Source organism: Oryx dammah, unplaced genomic scaffold, assembly GCF_014754425.2.
Source record: "Oryx dammah isolate SB20612 unplaced genomic scaffold, SCBI_Odam_1.1 HiC_scaffold_23, whole genome shotgun sequence".
Classification (NCBI taxonomy): domain Eukaryota; kingdom Metazoa; phylum Chordata; class Mammalia; order Artiodactyla; family Bovidae; genus Oryx; species Oryx dammah.
In genome coordinates this window covers 89,783,140-89,802,771 of record NW_024070207.1, presented here as the reverse complement: position 1 = coordinate 89,802,771, position 19,632 = coordinate 89,783,140, and the positions used below count along the sequence as shown (strand labels likewise).

The 19,632-nt window shown below is 35.7% G+C and overlaps 1 protein-coding gene across 9 annotated transcripts in view; it reads left to right on the top strand.

Annotated features, from left to right (window-relative positions):
- Positions 1 to 18,718, top strand: part of KDM6A (lysine demethylase 6A) — a 182,319-nt gene extending 163,601 nt beyond the window's left edge. For 7 of the 9 annotated variants that reach the window (XM_040266144.1, XM_040266143.1, XM_040266140.1 and 4 more), the window contains 4 exons: positions 419 to 560; positions 13,413 to 13,539; positions 16,010 to 16,180; positions 17,320 to 18,718. In XM_040266144.1, the coding sequence (XP_040122078.1) occupies positions 419 to 560; positions 13,413 to 13,539; positions 16,010 to 16,180; positions 17,320 to 17,349 (470 nt within the window). In that variant the 3' untranslated portion in view covers positions 17,350 to 18,718. Of the gene's footprint in view, positions 1 to 418; positions 561 to 10,809; positions 13,540 to 16,009; positions 16,181 to 17,319 lie in introns of all 9 variants that reach the window. The other 2 variants (XR_005725456.1, XR_005725455.1) reach the window with 2 other exon arrangements.
- The last annotated feature ends 914 nt before the right edge of the window (positions 18,719 to 19,632 follow it).

Below are 19,632 nucleotides of genomic sequence, written 5' to 3'. Positions count from 1 at the left end.
TGAATTATGCCTGCCTTTAAGCAGTATTAAGATTATGGCCTCCCAAGCCAGAAAACCTGGATTAGGACCAGAACCTGGCTTTTGCAACTTTGGGCAAGATACAGAACCTCTCTGGGCCTCAATTTCTTCATCTGTATAATGGAAATGATAAAGTTAATAAAATAACAGCAAAGATTAAATGGTATAATATAGTGAAATAGTGAAATACTTCAGCACAGTGTGTGGCACAAAGTTATAGTAAGCACTCTTTACATGATCACAACTATTATCACAATTATTTTTTTAACCTTAAAAATATTTTTGTAATATTTTGCAATTTTTAGAATTGGTGTTGATGGTATCACCTAATAAAATGATAGTGGTTATCTTTGTATCTTTGGTACTTTGGGTTGCTTTATAACTGTTTTTTTTTTCCTAGCCTGCCAGTATAAATTGGCAGTGGAACGGTACGAATGGAACAAATTGCAAAGTGTGAAGTCAATAGTACCCATGGTTCATCTTTCCTGGAATATGGCACGAAATATCAAGGTCTCAGATCCAAAGCTTTTTGAAATGATTAAGTAAGTGCTTTCTAAAACTGCTGTAGTCCCTCTCTTTTTGGCGAGTGTTAACTATTCAGTACTTTGTCCCGCCCCATAGAATTATGTTGACATCAAAACAAAATGGTCCAGATGTTTAACAAAACATAATATGAGAGAATCCACATGTTAAAAGTATTTTTCCCTTCAAAATAGTCAGTACACTGGTACAAAGAGGAACAAAGGCACAAATAATTCTAAACCAGTAGATTCACAAGCCTGTGCTGAACCACTCAATACCTAGGAGAAACTTTAGTTTTAATATTGAAAGATTGCACTTAGTATCAGAGGGAGGGAATGGCATCAGAATATTTTCTGGTACAGAAAATTAGCATTTAATATAGGCATTTGGCTTAAATGTTCTTTTTTTTTTTTAATTTTAATTAAATCATCCATCTTATAATTGTCCCTTTTCTTATCTGCTTTAAACACTTAATACAAGTTACATGAATACATATATCCCAATAAGCGTCTCATTTATTATCACAGTTTCTATCCTAGCTACCTTATAAATTTTTTTTAAGAGTAATATTTTCAAACAGTGCTATATAGCAGTGTTTCCCCAGAGTGTTTTCTACTACTACTACTTTTAACCCCAAAAGGTCGGGAACTCTGGTCAAAGAAATATGGGAATGATGGGTTATATATTCAACGGGCTTCCCTTGAAGCTCAACTGGTAAAGTATCTGCCTGCAATGTAGGAGACCTGGGTTCGTTCGATTTTTGGGTTGGAGAGATCCCCTGGAGAAGGGAAAGGCTACCCACTCCAGTATTCTGGGCTAGAGAATTCCATGGGTCCATGGGGTTGCAAAAAGTCAGACACGACTGAGATGCTTTCAAATCACATAAAGTTCAACAGGTCCTTTATTTTTTTAATTTTTGGTAAAATGTTTTAGAGACTATAAGGGTTGGTATAATTTTTGAGTGGGGAAAAGGATTATAATGTATTTCCCAAATGTATTTGTTTGACCAGTATCTTTAAAGAATTGATCTCAAAAACTCATTTTGAAATACACTGCTTCATACTCACTAATAAAATTAGTTTGTATTCATCTCTGTTAAAATAGTACTTACCTTAAAGTATTTCTCCTATAGCTGTATTAATTTGGCCAGCATGTATTGTTTTCAAAATATTGTCTTTTGGAAAGAACCCTAGCTTCTTAAAGTGATTTCAAACCCAAATCTAAAATATTATTCAAACAAAAATTATGTAACTGTGTATTATTTTATTCCTTTATCATTTACACTAGTTTATCTAGTCCTAGACAGAAGTGATGGGGGAGACAAAAGATAACAAAAAACAAGCCATAGCAAGTAATATACAAATCCTTTAAAATGCTAGATCTTAGGTACCATACTCTATAAATGTGATTGGTAGTAGGATTATCCTGTTATGTCTCAGATTGGTCTTTTTTGCTGAAGAGTAAGTTTGAGGTTACTTTCTGGAGAAAAATTTATGTAAAGTCACCCAAGATGATAGTAAGTTGAAAATGGGCATAAACTAGAGGCTAACTCAGATCACCTAATAAAGGTAAAGGGATGGTACAGTATGGAAACCATTTATATGTAACAGCTCTAAAGACTGGAAGTGACTCATTATATTTTGGGTTCAGTTCAGTTCAGTCGCTCAGTCATGTCCAACACTTTGTGACCCCATGCACTGCAGCATGCCAGGCCTCCCTGTTCATCACAAATTCCCGGAGTTTACTCAAACTCATGTCCATTGAGTCAGTGATACAATGCAACCATCTCATCCTCTGTCGTCCCCTTCTCCTCCCACCTTCAGTCTTTCCCAGCATCAGGGTCTCTTCAGATGAGTCAGTTCTTCGCATCAGTTGGCCAAAGTATTGGAGTTTCAGCTCCAGCACCAGTCCTTCCAATGAATATTTAGGACTGATTTCCTTTAGGATGGACTCGTTGGATCTCCTTGCAGTCCAAGGGACTTTCAAGAGTTGTCCAACACCACAGTTCAAAAGCATCAATTCTTTGGCACTCAGCTTTCTTTATGGTCAACTCTCACATCTACACCTGACTACTGGAAAAACCATAGCTTAGACTAGACGGACCTTTGTCAGCAAAGTAATGTCTCTGCTTTTTAATATGCTGTCTAGGTTGCTCATAGCTTTCCTTCTGAGGAGTAAGCATCTCTTAATATCATGGCTTCAGTCACCATTTGCAGTGATTTTAGAGCCCCAAAAAATAAAGTCTGACACTGTTTCCACTATTTCCCCATCTACTTGCCATGGAAAGACTGGACCAGATGCCATGATCTTAGTTTTCTGAACGTTGACTTAAGCCAACTTTTTCACTCTTCTCTTTTGCTTTCATCAAGGGGCTCTTTAGTTCTTCGCTTTCTGCCAAAAGGGTGATGTCATCTGCATGTCTGAGGTTATTGATATTTCTCCTGGCAATCTTGATTCCAGCTTGTGCTTCATCCAGTCCATCATTTTGCATGATGTATTCTGCATATAAGTTAAATAAGCAGGGTAACAATATACAGCCTTGACGTACTCCTTTTCCTATTTGGAACCAGTCTTGTTCCATGTCCAGTTCTAACTGTTGCTTCCTGACCTGCATATAGGTTTCTCAAGAGGCAGGTCAGGTGGTCTGGTATTCATATCTCTTGAAGAATTTTCTACAGTTTGTTGTGATCCACACAGTCAAAGGCTTTAGCATAGTCAGTGAAGCAGAAGTTGATGTTTTTCTGAAATTCTCTTGCTTTTTCTATGATCCAAAGGATGCTGGCAATTTGATCTCTGACTCCTCTGCCTTTTGGTCTAATCTACCTATCATTTGATCCCAATTCCCTAAATACATCTGGGATTTCGCCAGCCAATATTGCTTCTTTTATTTGTACTTTCTTTTTATTTAATGAGTATTTGCTGACTATATGTAAGGCTCTGGGTTAGGCACTGAGTGTTTTTATACACACACACACACACACACACACACACACACACTGCATAGTTCCTGTCTTGAAGTAAAAGATAATGCATAAAGTAAACAGATTGAAAGAAACACAACAGATCCACTCAGTACTTTCCAGCACCACAGAGTCAGCACAGTTCTATGTATTCTGGGAGGCAGATATTTTGTGTAAAGGGTGCCAATTTAAGACCAAACTCTTGGACCATTAGAAAGGTTCTTCATTTCATCCATTAAATAGTACCGTGTCTCCTTTGGTCCAACACAGTTGTGTTTTCCTCAAATGAGGGAATAAATCCCTTTTCTTCAGTAGAGCACCAGGCAAAATATTTAACTTTTGTGGAGAAGCCCTGTTACACTAACTCTGAAATCTTACTCAGCATGATAAGCTGCTTACATTGTGAGAAGCTTAGAGGAAATCCAACTGTCTAGAGGTGGTAAATTCACACTCACTTTAGACATCTTCACTTCCTCCTGCTCTCATTTTCTCCCTAATACCTACCTCCTTTGCCCTCCCTCCTGACTTCCCTAGTGTATATTTGCCAAGTTGAAATATGTATATTGTAGTGAGAGCTTGGAGTCCTAATCACTGGACCACCAAGGAATTCTCTGAAACGTATATATTGTATGATACAACTGTACTCTGTGTGTGTGAGTGTGTGTTTGTGTGTACATGCTGAAAACAATTGATGGTACATTCTGGCTTGAGCACAATGTGTATGATGAGTAGTAGAAAGTTCTTAGTGGCAAATCACGTATTGAGTGCCAGACTTAAGTTTTTTCTGTTGGAGAGCTTTGAGTAAGTTTTTAACTAATAAGATCTATTTTGAGTTTCATAAAGATGTTTCTGGTAGTTAAATGGAATTAGCTTCTGGCTGATAAGATACAATTCTGGGTTCTAAATGGTTTAGTAATAATGTTAGTTAGTAAACTGAGCTTGATCCTTAGCCAGGCACTGAGCAAAATGGTCCCCAGTCTGTATTTCAGGTGTGCCTCTCCGCATCCCATGGTCATGGTTAGAGCCAAGATTTAAGCCCATATCTGTCTTAGGTAAAAGCTACTTGCATGTATCTGTGACATGGAGCTTCATTTTGAAACAGCAACAGATTTGAAGAGCCAGTGAAATAGTTGTATAGAAGCTGGTTTATCAGAAGCTGTAGTTTTTCAGAAGCCGTAGGAAATGCAGGATTCCAGAGAGCAAAGTCAGAGCTGACTGACTAGGGGGTCTTCTAGCTAGTGGTTTGAGATGGTCTTGAGAGGAAGGGGAGGGGTGGAGTTGGGGACAGAACTTGGGGAAATACTTCTATTTAAGAAAAGCAAATAGGAGAACTAGGTAAAGTTTGGAAGAGAACACAGAGAATGTATTGTTACAGAAATAGAGAGGGAGTCTTTTCCCACAAGCTCAGTTTCACTGTAAAACTGTATCCACATCATTGCTTTGCTCTTCAAATCTAGTATTCTGCCAGTAAACAAAGTAGTACTTGCATTGGTTGTGAGCTATACCAATTTTTAAGAAATAGTTCTCCCTTATAATTCCTTCCCTCTACTTTGAGTCATTTTTTTCATCTCCTTCCTGTTCACTCCACCATCCACAGTATTTTGACTTTCTACCTCAATATGCTCCTGTCACTTCTCTTGCTGAGGTCACCAGCAACAACAAACTATTCTAAACACACAAAGGGGCAGATACAAACTTTCTTTCAAATCCCCATTTGTACCTTATATCTGACCCACACGTCCCTTGTCAGCCATATTCTCCATTTTATTTAGATGTGTGCTTGAATTTTCTACTTATTTTTACCACTTGGTATCTTAAGCCATCTTTACTATGAACTGCAGTTTTTACACCCACCTTTCTCCTCCTTTGAATTATCTTTCAGTAAAGTATTGATTCATTGTACATTTGATGATACGAATTATAGGCTGTTTTCAAAGAAAAACATCTGCTAGATGTAAGAAGTGAATGGAAAAGATTTGCAAAGATGTTCTTTCTTAACTTTCTCCTTGCGTTACTGCTTTTAATTCTTAAATAGTGTGAACTTACAATGTGTGATTTTTAGGTTTTCATGGTTAAATAGTAAGTCTGCCCAACCATAAAGAATCTAAGCAAAATTTACCTGTGCCTTCATGTACACTCACTCATTTAGCTCTACCCAGTTCTTTTCATTCTTTGATTTATTTAATCTATAAACTGAGTTGGAACTCGGGTATCATGCTAGGTGACAGAAGGATCTGATCACTTCTCAGACTGCTTAAAATAATGTGGGGAATAGTCAAAATGTTAAAAATACATAATCTTTGGTTTAATGATGGAGATACTGTTTTAAAATAAAAACCATGGGAGAGCACAGAGGAAGGTACTTCTTAGAGAGGGGAACATTTTAGAAAAGGCTTCATGGAAGTAGCTCCATAGTCCTTTATCCCAAACCCCTTAGACCAAATACGATTTGATATTCTGAATTCTTTGGATTTAGAAAGATAATACAGTATATTTTACCCTCCCACCAGTTTATGGCAGTATGTTGAAATCAAATACATTAATATTTCTACAGTAAACATAAATAGTCACTCTGATGAGCTAAGTAAAAACTCTAAAAAGCCCCAGGTCAAGTTTCAACACCAGTGAGTTTATGAAAAATTTGTGGGATTATAAAAAATTATGAACTGTATTTGTACCGAGTGATTAATAATGGGACATGATGTTCTCTCCTGTTGTCATCTACTAATCCTTTGTTATCATTTTGAGCATGAATTACCTGTAGTTATTTTTAAAAGTCAATACCATTCTTGTTTCTTTCTTTGTACTTTTAAATTCAAGTTGAGTCTTTTGGAAACTTGCAATTTTATAAAGTCATTCATCTGAGTAAGTCATTTAGTAAATCTCAAAATTTCTACATCCTAGCTGTGTTTCTAAAATACAGTCATCTTCATACTCTCCTTCACATTCTTCCAGATGTCTCCTACATTGGCATGAGTCAGAGGAATACTCATTATCTTGATTACTTCTTTCATTTTATACTGCAATGAACTTGACTTGAAAAGTTCATAGCCTAACTCCTTAGGAACATTTTAGTGGAAGCTTAGTGCAATAACATCTCTTTTGGTTTCCTTCCACCGTTTTAATGAACATAAACTTTTTTCCACATATCCCATATACTGCAAGCAAGCTTAGTTTCTCCTTCTTTAGACTAAACTTTGAAATGTCTCTCAGGATTAAGCCCTACTGGATCATTTATATCAGCTAAAGAGTGTAGATTTAAAATTTTGTTGCTAAACATTTCAGGGAGACTTAACATTGACAGCAGCTGCTAATGAGAAGCCTTTAGAATTTTTAATCTTTTTAAAATCTTTTTAATAATCAAATTTGCATGGTAGATCACTTGCCAGCAAGATAAGTCCTCAGTGGAGGGCAGAAGATTTAGAGGCATATTAGAAGGTATTTACTATATTTCAGATAAGAAGGAAGACAAAGTATAGAAGGTAAAATAGATGTATGGATTAATTGAGTGGTGGAGGTGAGAGGGGAATCAGGATTTCTGGGGTTTTGGCTTGGGCTATGTAGTGACATATTTATTCTTGTTGATGAAACTAGGAGTAAAGGAAGAAAAGAATAAATGGGTTAGATATGATCTCTTAGCTGGCTGTGTATCTTCTTAGCTGGCTGATAGGTAATCCCTGCTAAAGTGTTAGCTGTTGAGTTTTCTGAACCATTAGCTATTCTTAAAGTAGACCAGTGCCTACACAAAGAAATGCATTAAGGAAGACAATAAAAGCAAAGCTACTGAACTCTTCCTTCAGTTCACTGAAGTATGATGGTCTTTCCATGTTAATATATCTTATTATCCTCTAAAATATATTCCGTTTAGTTCAGTCACTCAGTCGTGTCCGACTCTTTGCGACCCCATGAATTGCAGCACGCCAGGCCTCCCTGTCCATCACCAACTCCCGGAGTTCACTCAAGACTCACGTACATCGAGTCGGTGATGCCATCCAGCCATCTCATCCTCTGTCGTCCCCTTCTCCTCCTGCCCCCAATCCCTCCCAGCATCAGAGTCTTTTCCAATGAGTCAACTCTTGGCATGAGGTGGCCAAAGTACTGGAATTTCAGCTTCAGCATCATTCCCTCCAAAGAAATCCCAGGGCTGATCTCCTTCAGAATGGACTGGTTGGATCTCCTTGCAATCCAAGGGACTCTCAAGAGTCTTCTCCAACACCACAGTTCAAAAGCATCAATTCTTCAGCGCTCAGCCTTCTTCACAGTCCAACTCTCACATCCATACATGACTACTGGAAAAACCATAGCCTTGCCTAGACCAACCTTTGTCAGCAAAGTAATGTCTCTGCTTTTCAATATGCTATCTAGGTTGGTCATAACTTTTCTTCCAAGGAGTAGTAAGCGTCTTTTAATTTCATGGCTGCAGTCACCATCTGCAGTGATATATTAGGATATATAAAATAAATAATTATTTTAGCACAATTGAAAATTTTTACTTGTTCAAATATTGATCACTAACTTCTAGGCACTAATCTAAGCATGTATGTAACATATGTACTCAGAATAGTACATAGTTAGATGTGCCCTCTTTACATTTGAGGAAACTTAAGACTTATGTGTAGAGCTGGGGTATGAACCCAGGCAGTCTAACTTCAGAATCTGTGCTCTTTCATAGGAGCTTTTTCTGTGGGTTTTTCTCTGTGATCTCTTATGGCTCTGATCATAAAATCATGGTGATTTGCTGAAAAATATTGTTAACAGATTTTAGACATTGGTTCTAATGAAGTAAGAGGTTCAATTGGTTCTTACTTGCCTAATCATAAGAATCACTTGAGACTCGTATTAAAATTCATTTCTAGACTCTGTTCCTAATAAGTAAATTCAAAGCTCTGTGTGAAGAACCCTGGGAATCTCTTGCACAGTGATCTAGATGAATCCTATGATCCAGACAAGTTAGGGACACCCTAGTCTAGATTTGATCTCTTTTAGAACTAATAATATTTTTGTTTCCCCTTTTTTTTTCACACATATTATAGATTATTATCCTATTTACCCCCTTTTTTTTTCACACATATTATAGATTATTATCCTATTTACCCTGTTACCTATATAATATATACTTTAGCACTGAGTTTTTGAGTATAAATTAAAGCAAACTGTTACCTTTTTCCTTTGATTCCCATGTTTCAGTGAATATATGAAGTGTTCTACAACTCTACAGTCATAGCTTATTGGCCTAATAACTGAGTAAGTGGTATCACCACATAGCATAGATTTTAGTGCTGTTGTCCTTGGGTTATATTTAACCATACAGTGTTTTGTGATAACATTCAGCAAACAAAATCTAAAAAATCCAAAAGCTCTCCATTCTCATGGTTAACACATACTTTGCTTTCATGCTTGTTTTTTCTGAGAGTTTAAAATTCTTAAGATACTCATTTCTTCATTGACTGAGACCTTGATTTTCAGCCATGTGGTTGGTTTAAATGAAACTGTTAGATGATTTACTGGCATTCAGATACTCACTGCTGTCTAGGTGAATCTACCTCTGGAGTGACATGTGGCAAGTTTTGAGGGCTTACCTTTTGGCTCACTTTGCCTACATGGCTCTTTTAGTAAGACAGATTGGGCAAGGCAAGGTACTTCTTGGTGCACTTTTAAAAATTATTTATCATCTACTTCTTAGTGGCAGAGATTGTTACCATAGACTTTAGAAGTGCCGTACCAAGTTAAACCATGCTGCTGCTTATCTCCACACCAATATTTGGGAACTTACTTGAAAACCTTAGGTTATCCCCAAAATGTCAGAGTAATCACAGTGTTTTCTTAACTTTAACATAATCTAATATCACTCTGGCTTCACTCCTTTATTTTCCTAGTCCGGAAACCTCATCCCAAGATTAAAGTCATAAGAACCGTTGTTTAGTCCCTAAATAATCCCCACACTACCTTTGCTCATGGAATTCCTTTTGCCCGGAAGGTGCCTTCCTCCCACTTCTCCTTCCTGTCTCATCTAAATCGGCAACTTATTGTTTTTTTTTTTTAATTGGCAACTTCTTTATGAAAAGTTTTGTGAGTTCTACCTCACTCTCCTTTTAGCATCCATGACATACTTAGTCTATCTGTCTTTTACCTAGTGTATTGATTTATGAATATACTATTTGTCCTCATTGTCTTCAGTTTTTTTATTGTAATATTTCAAGTATATTTTCATTTCTATCGCCTACGGCAGGCCATTTTCTAAAATTCCATCCCACTTTAGGTTTCATTTTTGCCAAAGGGGGTTTTGTTTGGATTATGTTCTTCTCTATAACCTCAAATACATCCAGCCCTCAGTCAGCCTCTTGTGATTTTCTTCCAAGCCAAATCTGCCTTTAATAGCCCCTGCTTTTTGTGTAGTCTTTTATTCAAACAACTAAAAACATTAGTCCTAAAACCAGGTTGATCCTGACTGATCTTGCAAAGTCAAAGGGAAGTTTGATTCCCAACTTCTCTAGCTCCTGAAATGCTGAAATTTCTGACCCCGTCCCTAAGATGCATTTGAAATAGCATCTTCTATCTTCTTAAACTTTTTTCTAGTAATTTATTATTTTGCTTTTTGACGGATTGAATTTTTTTATTGAATATAGTTGATTTGCAGTGTTATGTTAATTTCTGCCATATAGCAAAGTGATTTAGTTACATATATGTAGTTAGCTATACCTTTCAGCATATGAGATCTTAGTTCCCCAACCAGGGATCAGACCCACGCCCACTGCATTGGAAGCGTGGAGTCTTAACCACTGAACCTCCAGGGAAGTCCCAGTTACAAACATATATACTTTCTTTCTTGCAGTCTTTTTCCATTATGATTTATCTCAAGATACTGAATAGAGTTACCTGTGCTATACGTAGGACCTTGTCATTTATCCATTCTATATGTAATAGTTTACATCCGCTAACTCCAAAATCCCAGTCCATCCCTCCCCAATTTCCCTCCCCCTCCCCCTTTAGCAGTCACAAATCTATTCACCAGGTCTGAATCTGTTGCTGTTTTGATAGGTTCAACAAATTGAATTCTTAATTGCTATGCAATAAACTTATTAAAATTCCACAAAACTAAAATGAGGAAACTGCAACCCTGATTTTATTTGACTTTTACTTTTTAGCTCCTCAATACACTCAAACATTGTCTTCATATAAAATCAGTCTGGGATTATTCAAAGCAGAACAGATTACTGTTAAGTCAAATTTTGACTATTATATGTGTATCTTTCCTAGGATCTTTTCCTTAAATCTCTTTATTTTCTATTTATTTTCCCCTGCCCTTCAGTTAAATCAGATTCCTTCTTGAGGACCTGCTCATTGCTGTGGACTCCAGAAGAGCCTCTGTCTCCCTCAATTCTTCTTCTATTCCAACCACTACCTTTTGAAAATGGGAAGGAACAAAAAATTTTACTGTTCAGGAAAAAACATAAGGGCAAAGGGGAAACCGCAATTTGGTTATTCATTGTCAAATCAGATTAATAGAGCTGTTGGTTTTCTTAGATTCCTATATCTCACAAAATAAAAATTCTGGAGCTGTGATTTCAGAAGCAGAATACTGTTGGCTTAGGATTTATTCTTAGCAGCCTTAGCTCTAACCCTTTATTATTTGCAAAAGAGTAGTATGTTACCTTTTTTCTAAATGAAACTATTATAAATTATAAACTGCAATCTATCTAACAAAGTAGTAGTAGCATTGGATCCGAAAGTTCATTTGCTGAGTAAAGAGTGGAGTAAGACTCCACAGAACCGAGGCTCTGTATTTGTGGAGGGAGAACTGTGCTGATTGAGAACCTCATCTTCTAAAGGGGCGTGGGTAAGAAGATGTGAAAGGAGACCAGAAAGACAATAGTACAGTGTAAGATAGTGAGGGGAAACTTGAGATTTTTTGCTTTTACAAACCCCTAGCACAATAGGGCTTCCCAGGTGGCTCAATGATAAAGAATCCACCCGTCAAATGCAGGAGACACAAGTTTGATCCCTGGGTCCCGAAGATCCCCTGGAGAAGGAAATAGCAACCCACTCCAGTATTCTTGCCTCGGAAATCCCGTGGACAGAGGAGCCTGGCGAGCTACAGTCTTAGGGTCTCAAAGAGTCAGACACAACTGAGCGACTAAACAACAGTCCAACTACTTAGAAATAGCTTTATAGTATCAGCTTCTCAGGGTCCTAATGGCCTAGTTTCCTGATTTGTAGAGTGGAGATAATAGTGCTTCCTGCACCAGCCTTAAATGGTGTAATATGTGCCAAGTATCTAATATATTCCCTGTCTGGTTCTTATTTTTTAATTACTTATTCATTTTTATTGTGTTATTTTTGTTTATTTTCCTACATGGGATCCTAGTAGAGTCTATAAATCTCCAAAGGTATCTGCCGAGTTGTGGGTGTTGTTTTCCTGTGAAAAAGACCTTATTGTGAAGCCCTGCTTTAAAAACTTATTGTTAGATCAGTGTCTTCAGAGATGAAGTGTATGGGACACAGGGAGGGAAAAACGGAGAAGCAGGTACTGTTTAAGAGCTAGCAGCAAAGCCTGAGTTTATATGCTCTCTGTTTTTGCCATGTTCTAAATTTTTACTTGCTTCTCCCCTAGCATAGCTACCCACCCACCCACCCACCCACCCTTGGCTTTGACTTGCAAGTCTTAAAGCATTATTTTGTTTATAAATAAGTTAAATACCCAAGAATTGCTATATGATACTTAAGGAATTTGCCTTACAACTATAAAGTTGATATTACTTTTTGTTTATTAAATAAGTTATCAGACTATCTTTAATTATCTTTTTTTTTATGCTGGCTTTTAACTTATGTGGGTTCTGATAAGTTATAATACTTTAACCTAGTAACTTATAAAATATCAAGGAACTATAAATTACGAGAAATTTAAAATGCTATAATTTATCATACTTTAAATATTAGTTGTTCCATAGTCATATATTTATTGAGCATCTACTACATGTTTGGCACTGTCCTAAGCGCTGAATAGACTATGCATAAAACAGATAAGACCTTTACTTTCAAACAGCATTCAGTTGCTAAACCCATTTCCTTTTCTTTAGGGTGTTTTCATTGTCTACAAATTTTAGAGCTGAAAAGTGCCATACAGATCATCTAGTCTTACTTCTCTATTCAGATGAAGAACCTGAGCCTCTAAGAGCCACAGGAGAGTAAGAGAACTTAGCAAACAACTCCAAGTAATGATAGCAAACTATAGGAAAATAAAAAATTGTGAGAATTTACTGTATCATTAGCATGAGATTAAAAAACATGTAAATTATAAGGAAAGTTCAATTATGTTAATATGAATGAAAGATTTCACAGTATTCAAGTCAAAATCAGGGAATTTAGTGTCTTCAATACTACAGTGAAACCATTTTTGTATTGTGTGGTAACTATTATCCATAAATACTTTTTTGCTTATATATCAAAAGTTTCAGAAGCAACCATATTAGTGATGGTATTTATAAGTGTCTAGGTAGTGTTTATAGAAATAATGTGCTTTCCTACTTTACTTAAAATGATAGATTTCACATCTGGGATTCAGACCCCTATTTCAAGGATGAGACATTGACTCCCAAAGAGGTTAATTGACTTGCCCAAATAAGAGCCCAAATTAGCAACTTATATTTAAACACAGGGTCAGTTTAGTATATTTTGATATTCAGATGCCAGTTATTCTCAACTGTAAATGATCTAATAATTATCATTATCAGACCTGCTAAGCATTAGTCTTATTTTTTAAATTGGAGAATATCTGAGAAATTGATGAAATAAAAATGAACTTACAGATATTAGAACAGAATCTCTTGGCATTACTTCTGTTGATACATCTTTCATGCTTAAAATATTCAATATTCAGTTGCTGGTCACAAATAACTTTCCCCCATACTCTAGGTATTGTCTTCTGAGAACTCTGAAGCAGTGTCAGACATTGAGGGAAGCTCTCATTGCTGCAGGAAAAGAGATTATATGGCATGGGCGAACAAAAGAAGAACCAGCGCATTACTGTAGCATTTGTGAGGTAAATAATTGTTCTTATTCAGTTGTTTTATAAACCTCTTACCTCTCCAGTTTGGGTTTCTCTTTAGTTATTTTTTTAATGTACTTTTATGTAATGCATTTTACTGAAATTGACATTGTGTTCCATGTTGTTATTTAACTACTATATTAAACTTTATTCTGGTGAAATGCCATTTCACTAACTGAATTAACTGAATTAACCCTAAAAGTATTTACTAGAATCATTTATCTGGTAGATAATAGTTGGCCCTCCCTATCCACAGGTTCCTATCTGTGGATTCAACCAACCACAGATCAAAAATATTTGGGGGTTTGGGAGATAGTCCAGAAAGTTCCAAAGAGCATGACTTAAACCTGCTATACACCAACAACTATTTTGTTTCAGATATTATAGGTAATCTAGAGATGATTTAGATATAGAGGAGGATGTGTATAGGTTATGTGCAGTTAGTATGCCATTTTTTGTAAGAGACTTGAGCATCCTTAGATTTTGGTACCCATGGAGGGTCCTGGACCCAACCCTCATGGATACTGAGGGACAGCTGTGTTTAACAGATAATAAGTGTCAAGTTAGGGCTTCCCTGGTGGCTCAGAGGATAAAGCATCTGCCTGCAATGCAGGAGACCCGGGTTCGATCCCTGGGTTGGGAAGATGCCCTGGAGAAGGAAATGGCAACCCACTCCAGTATTCTTGCCTGGAGAATCCCATGGCAGGGATTCTGGAGGAGCCTGGCAGGCTACAATCCACGGGATCGCAAAGAGTTGGACATGACTGAGCGACTTCACTTTCACTTTCAAGTGTCAAGTTAAATCTTGAAATTTTAAACTGGAAACACTCCAGGGGTAGACAGATGCCAGTAAACTGGATATAGTTCAGTACAGTTCAGGCAGATCGTTGTTCAGTTCTCTCTGGTACAATTCACAGTACGTTGGTCAGGCTTCTCCTGTGGCCAAGGCTTGCAAGAGATGCAGAAGCAAAGATGTGGTACCTGCTCTGAAGGAGCTTACATCCTACTTAGGGAAGACAGATTATAAACAGTTCTATGAGACTATGGTGAATGCAAAGTTGGTCTGTTAGGAAAACACTAAGGGGAGAAAATGACCTGAGTTTTCCTTTCTAGTATTCGCATGAGTTCATCAAAGTATTAACATTTGAGTCCATCCTCTAAGGATGAATATGATTTTAGGCAAATAAAGATTAATATACGGCAAAAACCACTACAATATTGTAAAGTAATTAGCCTCCAATTAAAATAAATTTAAAAAAAATAAAGCAAATTTTCCTGTCCAATTAAGTAAATAAATAAAAGTAGAATGAATGTTTTTATGAGCTGTAGGAACAGCATGGGAAATGGAATGGTTTCTTCAGAAAAGGGTAAATAGTTCAGTGTGATTAGAACACAGCCTATGTAAATTCCATTTATGAGTTTGGTTGGTAGGAAGTTTGCAGAGCATTGTGAATGATTTTAAGGAGTTTGATACTTAACTCTGCGATCATTGAAGCCCTCAAAAGTTTGAGCAAGTACCAAAGTTGGGTAAGTATTTCAGAGAGAAAAGTGATTGGAGAGGATGGAGATAAGAAGCTATTGCAATGGTGTTAAGGGTTGTCATCCTAAGGCCTAAACTAGAACCTGGCAGTGGGAATATTGAAGGAGAGGAATTAGAAAGATTTCAAGGTAAAATTCATAAGACAGCTCATTAAATAGCAGAAGTGAGGGACAAGTTGAAGAATGTTCACAAATTTTTCAACTCAGATTATGAGGTTTATGTTATTTGTTATTGCTCACTGATAGTAAGGAAAAACATGGTTAACCCTGGGATTTTAATAACATAATTTCAAAGAAGACATGAAGTCATGAGAATTTTCTTTCCTTGAATATATTAGCCAGGGATATTAATGATCCATTCCAAACCTTGAAATTGTGTAATTTTGACATTGATTTTTATTTGAGATGATTGAATCCATCAAGTTTGTTTTGAGGTTTGGCTAAGCACTAAGCTCTGTGATAAGTTCTGGAGTTTCAGTGATGAGTAAAACATGGTCTTCATCTTTGAGGAGCTCAGTCTATTGGGAAAGACAAGTATCCATACACAGTGCTATCATTGAGAAGTAGAAGGAAAGTAAGGATCACTTTCATCTGATTGTATATGATGTTTTGAATTTAAAACAAATAAATAGGCTGACCTTGATCAAACTTTTGGATTAGGCTTTTTGGCAGTGGTTTTAATGAGTATGTCATTCCCCTGGGTCACTCCCCTAAAGATGCAGTCCCACCTATGTCTTTGGGTCTGGTACAAAAAAACCCAGCCTATTAAAGATTCTTAAACAGAGCTATGTTTGTCTTAGTACCCACTCTTAATCAGTAATCACTGTCCCAAACTCCTTGTAAAGTAGAACTCTATATAGTAAAGTAGTACAATAAAATAAATACTACTGTATCTGTTGAATGCTTTTTCTCTTGTATGAACTAGGTGGAGGTTTTTAATCTGCTTTTTGTCACTAATGAGAGCAATTCTCGAAAGACCTACATAGTACATTGCCAAGATTGTGCAAGAAAAACAAGTGGAAACCTGGAAAATTTTGTGGTGCTAGAACAGTACAAAATGGAGGACCTGATGCAAGTCTATGACCAATTTACATTAGTAAGTGAAACCAACATGTGAGTACATAGTTAGCTGGATAGGGAAGCTCCAGGATTTGTTCTGCCACCTGATGAGTAGGAGGTAATGAAAATATTTAAATTTTCCTTTGACTCATTAGATATTTCATGAGGAAATACTCATATTCCCCCCTCCTCCACTTCCAGGTATTTATTTCTGTGAAATTGGCATATTTTTACTTTTCTTCCTGAGTGAGACCAGCCCTAAATAATGTCACAGTAACTACATTTTTAAATGTTTGTGTACTTTTAGAACACTGTCACATCCTTTATTTCATTTGATCTCAGTTGATAAAATGTTTGTGTGCATAGGTTATTAGTGTCTGCAAAATGATTCAGTATGTATGCTTTTAAATAACTTCTGCTTTTAGAGCTAATTGTATTTATTTAAAACCTTGTCCTTGCCAGAAGTAGTAACTTTACAGGAATATTTGATGGAGCTTAACTTCCTGGTACGTTATATAACCTTATGAAATTCAAATACCTTTATAAATTGCACACAGTTTTAAATTTTAAACAGCAAATGCTTAGGGGAGAGCATTTTACTCTAGCATATCAATAGTTTTATGAATAAGAAATAAACATAATTTATAAATTGTTGAATTCCTTCAATACTTACTCTCTTACATATGTGGTCAGAAACTGAAATTTTGAAGTTTAGCTTCTGGTATTTTCACTTGAATAGTCTTCAAGATTGCTTGAAGAAGAAGAAAATTACCTGTTAAATAAATTATTATCTAGTTGAATTAGGTTCTGAAGCAAGTCACCAAGGAAGTTATAATTGATTTGTTATATTATTTTTTACAAGCCTTCTTTTAATTCTTAAGCAGTTTCAAAAAATGGTCAACCTAATAACATTTTAAGAGTTTTTGACTAATTGGTGAAGAAGTACCAAAATGTAGGGTACACTAAGTAGGGTAATGGTCTCAGACTCTTAGGAAAATTGGCCAGGTGGGGGACAGTAATGGAGGTTACACTGGACAGAGTGTGGGAGGCAGTTGAACTTTCTTGAGAATTGTTATTGCCCCTACCTTTTTACACAGACCATGTTTGTAGCCTTGATCTATGAAACACTATTAACAATTTATATACCAAAGTAACATACTTTACTTTCATTTTCAGGCTCCTCCATTACCATCCTCCTCATCTTGATATTGTTCCATGGACATTAAATGAGACCTTTTCTGCTATTCAGGAAGTAACCCAGTTCTGCACCACTGGTTTTTGTAGCTATCTCGTAAGGCTGCTGGCTGAAAACTGTGTCTATGCAACCTTCCAAGTGCGGAGTGTCAACCACCTGGACAGGGGAGAGCTTTGCTCCTACTCCAGGACTCTCACAAAGCTGATCAGCTGTTCTTCAGAAACAAAATAATAATTTCCATGTTTTGTATATATCTGACAAAACTGGCAACATCATACAGACTACTGACTTGAAGACAACCTCTTTTATATTTCTCTGTTTCTGGGCTGACGAATTGGTTTTCATCTGTCTTTTCCCCTCTTCAGAATTTTCCTTGGAAAAAAATACTAGCCTAGCTGGTCATTTCTTTGTAAGGTAGTTAGAAATTTTAAGTCTTTATTTGGTCAACTTTTTTTTAATGTGAAAAGTTAGGTAAGGAACTTTTTTACTGCTTTTATGTTTTTCTGTCTTGTTTTGAAACCATGACGGTTATTACACTTCTGGTTCCTAAATAAAATGTTTAAAAAATTAACAGCCAAGTCACAAAGATAATGGATTGCACATAGACTAAGGAATAAACTTCAGATTTGTGATTTTTGTTTCTAATCCTGATGTAAATTTACACTATTTATAAATACGTATTTATTGCTTGAAGATATTTGTGAATGGAATGCTGTTATTTTTTCCAGATTTACCTGCCATTGAAATTTTAAGGAGTTCTGTAATTTCAAACACTACTCCTATTACATTTTCTATGTGTAAATAAAACTGCTTAGCATTGTACAGAAACTTTTATTAAAATTGTTTAATGTTTAAAGAGTTTTCTATTGTTTGAGTTTTAAAAAGACTTTATGTACAGTGCCCAGTTTTTGTTCATTTTTCAAATCTGATTATATATATTTTATATATACTTGTGTATGTATATATAATATATATAGAAATCTGGATATATATGTATAAAGATTTAGAACTTAAATTTTTCTCGTTTTAAGTTTCCCATCTATGGTAGATTTTTGAGGTGTCTACTGTAAAGTATTGCTTACAAAAGTATGATTATTTTTAAAGAAATATATATGGTATGTATCTTCAAGACCTAAAATGTCAGACTGGTTTATTGTTAAGTTGCAATTCTGCAATGACAGACCAATAAACAGATGCTGCCAAAATGTAGTATAATAGTAGAAAACAAATAGTGATTGAACTTAAAGTTTTAAAGGGCGTGTTATATGGGCTTGACAAATCCTGTACTTTATTTATTAGTGTTTTCTATGGAAAAAAGATTCAGATGAAGGGCTCTATTTTAGAATGCAAATAAATTAAGAGACTTATTTTTTAATGTTAGGCAGTTTTGACATTTCATGCTTTCCTGTTTGCATGACATGATATGGGCAGGGGAGGGAGTCTTTCAATTCTGTAGCAGTAGTAAAATAGAGTAAGCTATATTAGCCTTACGGAATCACTTCTATTTAACAATAGTATTTCATATTATAATGTACCTTGCATTTGACACATATTCTCATTTTATCATGCTGCTCTTTCTAAGGTTTTTCCAGGAATATTTAGTGAAGAAGCATAGAGAATGCTCTAAGTAAAGTTATATATAACTAGAGAGAATTTATAATCCTATCTTGTAAAATGCTGTGCTGACTGGAGTAACAAGTTCTCTTTTTCAGATAGTTTTGGAGTATGTTGTCCTCCTAGAAACAGTTTGAAGGCTTGAAAGCATGGAGACATTTTATCCAATTAGTTAATAATTTGGTAAATATTGAACTTGAAAATATACTAGCAACAGTCATCTCTTGACAATTTCAGAAGGAAATAATTGCAAATGTATTTTAGTGAAGAAGCAGTGCTGCTTAAGATGTTTAACCACTGATATTTTTAAAAGAACTCAAGACAAACATTTTTGCAAATAAAAATTGCAAGGCAAAGAAATTAACACAACATTGTAAATCAGCTATATTAAAAAAAAAAAAATTTGCAAGGCAGCTCTCCAGAAGCAAAGATTATACGAATGCTAAAGCTATGCTTAAAAGCTCCTTAACCATTTCTACTTTATCTTACTAACATGTCTTATTTTCTATCATTTTATTAAGATATATTTCATTGCCAAGATTAAGATAAGTTGTCTGATGTTTAAAAGTAAGTTAGTGGTGTTTAACTAAGTACATATTTGAAAGTTAAATGACAAGAGTAATACTTGCTCACTTAGTCTTTGAATGGGTAAGAGGATACAAGACAAATGAACATTTGTA